General features: G+C 34.3%; 1 protein-coding gene across 1 annotated transcript in view; it reads left to right on the forward strand.

The window, feature by feature from the left end:
- The window catches only part of LOC108720634 (metabotropic glutamate receptor 8), a 179,929-nt gene that overhangs the window by 167,212 nt on the left and 3,450 nt on the right, over positions 1 to 9,267 (forward strand). The window contains exons 12-15 of the mRNA XM_018444757.1: positions 2,350 to 2,573; positions 4,564 to 4,844; positions 5,513 to 5,817; positions 6,466 to 6,594. Coding sequence (XP_018300259.1) covers positions 2,350 to 2,573; positions 4,564 to 4,844; positions 5,513 to 5,817; positions 6,466 to 6,594 — 939 coding nt within the window. The remainder of the gene's footprint in view (positions 1 to 2,349; positions 2,574 to 4,563; positions 4,845 to 5,512; positions 5,818 to 6,465; positions 6,595 to 9,267) is intronic.

The following is a 9,267-nucleotide window of genomic DNA, read 5'->3' on the forward strand; positions in this document are numbered from 1 at the left end:
CCACTTCCTCGACGGCAATCACCTAGAAACCCATTTCCTCGACGGCGAACACCTAGACACCCATTTCCTCGACGGCTAATACCTAGACACTCATTTCCCCGACGGCGAATACCTAGATACCCACTTCCTCGACAGCGAACATGTAGACAACATCTAGACACCTAATTCCTCGACGGCGAACACCTAGACACCCACTTCCTCGATGGCGAACACCTAGATACTCATTTCCTCAATAGCGAACACCTAGACACCCACTTTCTCGAAGGCGATCACCTAGACATCCATTTCCTCGACGGTGAACACCTAGATACCCACTTCCTCGACGGCAAATACCTAGACGCTTAATTCCTGAACATCTAGACACCCTTTTCCTCGACGCGGTAAATACCTAGATCTTCAATGACAATCTTGATATTTCATTTTAATTTTAATTAATATTTCATTTTAATTTTAATTAATTAATACGCGCCGCGTGCACGTCACATCGTATTTTTGCACCGCGCGTACATCGTATATATTGTATGTGACAATGTTGCCATCGCTGATTATCAGCGATCATGTGTGGTTGATCACGTTCGAATGTGTAATGCTGCCATCGCTAGGTTAAGTCAAAAGCCATCTATCATCGAAAAAACGAGATAGACATTGGCTGCGTTCAACGAAGAAAGCAGCTTAGTGAGCGCTTTGTGCTGCGCTGCCAGCAGCTTATGATTTCTGCTGAACGGACTTTTCTTCTACTGTATCATATGTATATGTATTAGAAGTGAGGTTATACACCTGTATTATACGATAACTTTCATTCATTTCATATTTTTCATTCATTTCATTTTCATATCATTAAAATAAGCAAGTAATTAACTAAGTATAAAATATTCAAATTACTTCAGATTCAATTTTTACGTATAAAAATGGAAAACAACTATTATAACGTATATAAAACAATAATATAAGATATATATAATAATAATTAAATTTATCTATATAATATTTAAGTTTTTTTACCATTTTGCAAATTATCGTGTATGTCACTTGCTGCCGTAACAGTGTATATTATATTGTTATAGGTATAACATTTCTCGATTATTTCATTCATTTTTAACAAGGTTATATGTAGCACAACACGTTGCGCTTATTAAGCGTACTTCCAGTCCGCTGGAAATAATGGCGACCGCTTAGTTAACATGTTGGAAAAGCGTAAACTGCTAGGTGGCGGTCAGCAGAAAATCATACAACAGTTGCAAAGCTGCTTTCTTCGCTGAACGCTACCAATTCTCTCGGTCGACGATGACAATAACAATAGTGATAATAATGATGACAACGACGTTTCTTAAAAATGAGGTGAAAATTCACAGATTCGGACTTTGCGTCGCGATATCTCCGCTCGTAGGGCATGTAGAAAAAAAATAAAAGCACTTTTATGACACAATCCATGTGGTGCCTATCGATTGAGCGTATATAGAACCTGATCAGTTCAGCCGTTACCGAGATCCGATTGTCTCAGTCTGCCGCAACTCGTCGGTTCGCGTAAAGGAGGCACGGCAGTGTCGCTGCGCTTGGCTTAGCGCCGAGACACTACCGTGTCTCCAGATCAGACGTAAATCATCTGCGCGCGCGCGCGTGTGTGTGTGTGTGTGTGTATGTATGTGCCTTATTATTTCGTTAAAAATTCTTCTGTAATTAAAATTCGATTTTTATTTATGATTTATATTAAGAAGATAGCAGATTAATATTATTGAAGCTTTCACGGGTGTTACCTATGTGACAATCTTGCGTTTCGCGGGTTTTCTCCGTGTTTAGATCCATTCTTGGAATGCCAACGTTTCGTGAACCTTGCAGTTCACTTCATCATACTGTATATCCTAATACAGTATCAGGCTGCTCCTCGCCCTGATGAAGTGAACTGCAAGGTTCACGAAACGTTGGCATTCCAAGAATGAATCTAAACACGGAGAAAACCCACGAAACGCAAGATTGTCACAAAGATAGCAGATTGCTTAAGCTCCATTTTTTTACCATGTTTCGTTTTAAGCGGTTAATTCAATAATTCCACGGATTTATAAAATTTAATCTCTGGATCTGCAACGTGTTTCTTCGATAAATCAATAGAATGTATAGCGTTATTATAAAAACTTTAATTAATAATAGCAATTAAATTGTTGTCAATCAACATCAATTTTTAATAATAATAACCATTATTATTAACAATTGATATTGACAATCTGCTATGAGCACTCATACTTTATTATTCATCATATCATTCATTCATGATTCAAGACAAACGATTAATTGTTAATTATTCGTCCTCGCTTGGCAATGCTACGTATTATAATAGAATCTGACAATTTCCAGGAACCCTGCTGTTGGAGTTGCGTTGCCTGCCGGGAAGACGCCTATGTGTACAACGACACGTGCAAGAACTGCAATCCCGGGTATGCACCGAATTCCACAATGACGGGCTGTGTTAAGCTCACCGCCGAAGTTATACCCTGGACGAGTCCTTGGGCGCTGGTGCCGCTAATATTCGCGTCCATCGGGATGCTCAGCACTCTCTTTACTACCGTCGTCTTCATACGGTGAGACGCATTTTGTTTCTTCGTTGTTTCTTATGTAGAATGTTCCTCCAGCATGTTGTAATTTAATTATAGATTTTTTAGCAAATCCTTTTTCAGATAAAATCTAAGTGGATCTTGCTTAAATAAAATTTTAATTCGAGATTTCATTATAAACATATGTAACCTTAAAGCAATTTCTATCTATTGCAACAGATATGATTTATTTTGTTTTATCTATTGCAATAGATATGATTGTACTTAAAATAAATTTATTTACAGATTTTCAGCATATTAAGATCTCTCTAATAGATGCCTATTGAGCATTAAAAATTTAATTGTGATATTATTTCAGTAGCTTAACTCCTACGTCTTTAAGTCCAAAAAAATTTTCTACGCACAGTTCGAATGACTACAAATATGGTACATATGCATGTACAGATACATACTGTAAGGCAGTACGATGGATTGCGCGGCAAACTTTGCAGGGGCATGCGTGGTTCAGTAGGTAATGACGGTGACTTTATATTGTAAAGTTTATATATTACAAAAAGTTTTATTATTTATATTATAAAGTTTATGTTATAAAGTCACCGTCATTACCTACTGAACTGCGCCTGTCCCTACAAAGTTTGCCGCGCAATCCGTCATATTGCCTAGTATGTATCTGCAACACCCTGTACATATATAGTGTATATTAATTCACATTGAATTATTTAAGCATTAAAAGATCTAGTTTTGACTGTTACGGCCATTGTTTCTTATTTCCTATTTGTTGTGTTTTCAAATGTACGGTCCAATAAAATTCTTATTGTAGATATGATGGTGTTTCAAGACCCAAAAATAATCGACACTTACAATTAGTTTGCTAGGAATTGTCATATTTATACAAAAATGTTATTATGCCAAGACTTGCTTTGACCAAACGTTCTTTATTTATTTATGTTCAATACACTTACGTCTGACATTTTCAATTTGAAATAAATTGTTATTGTTAACTGTTTGAAAAAGAATAAAATCAAATGCAAAAGTTAAAATTTACTATGTTAATTAATAAAAGAAAAATGTAATTTTTGCGTATAAAAAATAAAATACTTTAACTTTAATCGGTGCTTGTATTTCAACATTATTTGCGGTAAAAAATTTACGCCTTGTATCACAGCAATAGTTGTTTTATAATCAGTCAAATGTTTAGACTACTACGATTACTGCGAATCGCAAAATATTAACAAATAATATATACGATTAGGCCGTAAAATTTTTTATTACATTAAATAAAAATGTAAGTAATACAAAAAAATTTTTCTGGATTTATACGAGAGCGATGTACATGAATTTGATTCACAATCGTCGTCTTTTTCAATGAAAATATAACAAGGTTGAGCGGAGAATATTAGCATTGAAAAAGAGTGCTCCAAAAGATATAAAGTCGATGCTTTCGGAGCGAAAATTTAATCGAAAGCTTAATAAGTGACCTATTAAACTTACTTAATTAAAGAGTTGAAAGGTTTTCTGCATTTCACTATATATAGACATATAAAAAGGAATAGAACTTTTAAACTTTGGAATTACTTTTTAATTTCTATTGAGATTAAAAAATTAATATGTAATTATAAAATTCGTTAGCTTTTTGTGGAAATTATCGTTTATAATTTAAGTTAATTATCATACGATTTATTATAATATCTAGAGAAAAAGTAATGATAAAATTTGAACCTATAAATAACCATGTCTTTCTCAAGATTATCAGCAATGAAAATTAGAAAAAGTTTTGCCCTTCTCCGGATATTAAAGAAAATCAAAACATAAAAAATAATATGTAAATAAATAAAGAAATATACAAATAAGAAAGATATCGAATTGTATATTTGCAGAAACATTATTTAATATTTTAAATTGTTTAATCTCTTTAAAACATAAAATTAACGTATAATATTTTTGTAAATATATTAATTGAAATATAATGTTTTTCAGATCCTTTCAATTTTACTATGAATATATTATGTTTGAATAGATTTAATCGCACTCCTGTGATTATGGCATCGGGACGTGAGCTATGTTATGTTCTGTTGGTGGGAATTCTCTCTTGCTACGGCATGAGCTTCGTCATACTGAGCAAGCCAACCACATGGAATTGCACATACCTTAGGATTGGTCTGGGCCTCTGTCTCAGTATATGTTACAGCGCGATCCTCACGAAAACCAATCGTATATCGCGGATATTCAACCAGGGCACGAAGAAGATCAAGAGACTCTCCTACACATCACCCAAGAGCCAAGTGGTAATCGCTATCGGTGAGTACGAGCCGCACTCACCTTGGTAAACACATCGACAAGCTATGGCATCGAGAGGATAATTGCACGCCGATGTTTAACGTAACGTGAAATAAAAGCCATGTTCGACCAAAGAAAAAAAATAATGATGCGATTCTTACGATAAGCCTTTGTATCAGTTATATTTCTCTTTAGCATATACACAAATTCATACTTTATTTTTAACTGCAATCCTTGCTTGTTGCATTGTTTCGATTAAAACGTCACTTCCTATAACGTTATTTTTTAAAAACTTAGAAATTAATTAAATATTTGCAAAGTGAATTAATCATTATTCTTTTTTCTACTGTTTCTCTCTCTCTCTCTCTCTCTCTCTCTCTCCCTTTCTTAAAAAATCTTACAAGTTTTATAAATTATTATTTTAATTGTAATTTTTTATTAAAGTTATAACTTGCATTACAATTATCTTAATCGTACTTTTTATTAATTATAAAGTCTTGTAAATTATATACTATTATACACATATAATTTTATTTTTGCAAAAAGGAAATTATTTGGAGAAATAAGCAATTTAGTTACATTGCAGATATTCTCTCAGGTTTCCATTTATTATTCGATTAACAATGTAAACAGTAGCGTCTAAAGTACGCAGAGCCTGATCCTGGATTACGTGACTCCCATTTATGCAGGGATCACTGCAGTGCAACTCATCGGCACTATCGTGTGGCTGATGATCGAACCGCCCGATACCACGGAGATCCATCCATATCCACTGTCCGCGGTACTTACGTGCCGCGTATCCACTTTCTCGCTGATGATGTCTCTCGTTTATAATATGTTCCTGATCTTGATGTGCACCCTGTACGCGTTCAAGACGCGTAAGATCCCGGAGGACTTCAACGAAGCCAAGTACATCGGCTTTACTATGTATTCTACGTGCATCGTCTGGTTGGCCTTTGTGCCCATCTACTTCGGCACCAACAATGATTACAAGGTCTGTGCCGCGAGTTCACGAGCGCGAATTACACACATACACACCACGGTTGCCAGATCCCGAGCACTGTACGGCTGGGGCTCGAAGATCCGTGCGCTGGGGATTTCATATTTCGACTGGAGGCTGGTCGATTGTTTCATTAAAAAAAAAAGAAGAAAAAGGCGCAGGATTTAATTCATGTTTTGCGATCGCTGTTACAGACTTTCTTTTTGTTATTAATATTTGACCAACATAAAGTGTCAACACAATCACAGAGACCTTTTTATTATATTATTACAAGATTACATACAGTGCGAACACAATTACAAACTTTTTTATTATTCGTAAAATAACATAAACTGTAAACATAATCACAGACTTTCTTATTACTCCACGTAATTTAAATATTACATGAATAGTAAAAATAATAGATACCACCTGCGAGCGAAAAACTGGAGTCTCCAATCGAAATCTGGAGACCTGGCAACCGTGATACACACACACACACACACACACACACACACACACACACACACACACACACACACACACACACACACACACACACACACACACACACACACACACACACGCCCCATACACACGAGTCTCATACGCATATTTCTGTGTCAACATATAAAGTCGAGCGAATAACTGCCTACGTTGCAGGTTCAGATCGCGAGCATGTGCATGTGCATCAACATCTCTGCTTCCGTCGCCCTCGGTTGCCTCTTCACGCCCAAGGTCTACCTGGTGCTGTTCCAGCCTTACAAGAACGTCCGCCCTGGTCATCCAAACGTATGTACAGGTTTTGTCACTTATCTCATTTAACAATTAATACGTAAAACGAAATAGACAAGATATCTTAGAATTCCCAGGAATTAGGTAATTTAAACTACTATCTCATTAATAACAACCATTTTTTTTTACCAATTTTCAAATGACTTTTATGTTACACTAAAGCTCTGTTTTGTACGGTTGAACTATAATAGTGTACATTTTGGAACTAAAAGTGAGATAGGTACCCATATATTTGATATTTGGCGAAAACAAAAAAAGAGGAAGTTGTAGTCTAATGCAGAGAAGAATAAAACAGATTTTAAAGGACCTAGCAGAATAAGTGCGGTAAAAATGCTTCCACGGCTTTTAAAGTTGATCTTTTTTTCTAAGGTTACTCATATAAAAAAATGCTTACATATCAAATTTCAGGTTTCTATATGGAGGTTCTATATGGATTTTAAAGGACCTGATCAAATTAGAGTGAAAAATCGATTTTTTTACAAATTTACGAATTTAATTTAGTAAAAATTCAAATAAAATTCTAAAAAAATTCCTATATATATAAAAATTGGTTACTCCAAAATACTAATGAGGATTTTTTAAAAATCTTTTTCAATGCGAATTTCAATTTTTAAAAAAATAAAAATAACTTTTAAACATTTTTTTCACCCCGATTCCGTTAATCGACCATCTTAAAAACATTTCATGTCAATTTCTGTTCAACTTTGTCTAAAAAATATATTTTTTTTAGATTTTTTCAAAAGGTGGGCCACATTGAGAAAAATTACATTATATTTTTTCGTTAATTTGATGAAATAATGAGCAATCGTCTTTATCAGCTCTCCAATATTTTATTTATCTATAAAATTCTTTCTCTCCATATTAAAATATTTTGATGAACACAAATTGAAAGTGACATGTTCATTTTTCGATCATTGGATTGAAAGACAGTTATTTTTATTTAATTAATTACGAATTACATTTATACGTTAGGCTATCGTTTTTAAAAAATAAGAAGCGGGGTATTATAACTAAATCAACTTGCTTCACACCTCCGATGAAGGGTTCTGTGATACCGAAACGTTCGGTTTTACATTTAATGTTAAAATGAAGTTTATTTTGAACAAATTAGAATTTTTGCTCGTTCACAATTATTGGCCTTTTATTAATTATTGTAATTACATTTATATTCTAACACACAGTTATCATATATCATACAAGGTGACCCACGTAAAGTGTTACAAGCTAATAACTCTAAAAATATTTGTCCTATCAAAAAGTTGTTCATGAGAAAGTTTCATATTTTCGAAGGGCCTTTCTAACTGCGTAAACAAAAATCCACCCCCATCCCCCCTTGAAGAGGGGCGGAGGGTAACTTCAAAATTTCAAATGGGACTACCTATAAAATGTTATATATTTGGATTATACGGGGAAAAATAAGTAAATTTTGTCTGAAACATTTCTTTGGAAAATGCTCCTATCAAAAGTTATGAACATTTAAATTTTTAGCCATTTTATTCATGACTGAACTCCATTGACACAAAGTTGTGTTCATGATACAATGAAAACGAAAACGAGCTTGATGTTAACCAAAAGAAACATAAACATTTATCGGGAAACGTAAATATAGATCTACTATGTATTTAGTTAGTTATGAGCTGGTTTTCATGCTATCAAGTTCGAAAATCATGGCTCATTTTGACGTGAAAGTTAATATTTTGTTAATTCTGGGAGAATGTGAAAAATATTATCGACGTGCAGCGCAATTATTTTTAGAACATTATAATATTCAAAAATCGCATATGGCATTTCTTCATTTAGAAAAACGTTTACGCGTACATGGTCAATTAAGTGCAATTAAAAGACAAAAAGCAAATCCAGTAGTTAATAATGATAATCGTGCTAATATTTTCGTTGCAGTTGAAGTAAATCCACATATCAGTCAACGCGAATTAGCAAACACATCTGGAATTGAACGATGTTCAATACAGCGGATTTTGAAAAAAACAAAAATTTCATCTGTATCGTCTGATTTTGACTCAGGAACTTTTGGAAACTGATTATGAACGTTGTGTAATATTTTGCGAGTGGATGCGTGATGCCATGATGAATGATTCATTTTGCAAAATATTCTTTTTACTGATGAAGCAATATTTACTAAGGTGAATCCAGAAATGTTGTTTAGAGTTAGGCAAAGTTTTGTAAAAAGAATTAATACCAGGTATGTAAATATGAAACCGGAATTTACCAATAGATGGCCATAGCTGTCAATGTACAATAGTTGCCGTCAGACCGCGTCATTGACGCCATTTCCTTGTTCTGACATCTGACAAAGATTTTCAACTCACAACAATACAAGTTTCATACAACAGTATAGTTTGTAATAGCGTTGAACATGTCGAATTTTGTGCCTGGAAACTACGATTTGCGGACAGCATTGATTTTCTGTTACCATTTGAAGAAACTGCTGCAGAATCGCATCGAATGCTTGTCGAAGCTTACGGTGAGCATGCTCTTGGTAAATCACAGTGCTTTGAGTGGTTTAAAAAATTCAAAAGTGGCGATTTTGACGTGAGAAACGAAGAACGTGGAAAACCACCGAAAAAGTTTGAAGACACCGAATTGCAAGCATTGTTGGATGAGGATGACGCTCAAACTCAACAACAACTCGCGGATCAATTGAATGTGACA

Source organism: Mycetomoellerius zeteki, unplaced genomic scaffold, assembly GCF_001594055.1.
Source record: "Mycetomoellerius zeteki isolate Tzet28-1 unplaced genomic scaffold, Tzet1.0 scaffold154, whole genome shotgun sequence".
In the NCBI taxonomy this organism is placed as follows: Eukaryota; Metazoa; Arthropoda; class Insecta; order Hymenoptera; family Formicidae; genus Mycetomoellerius; species Mycetomoellerius zeteki.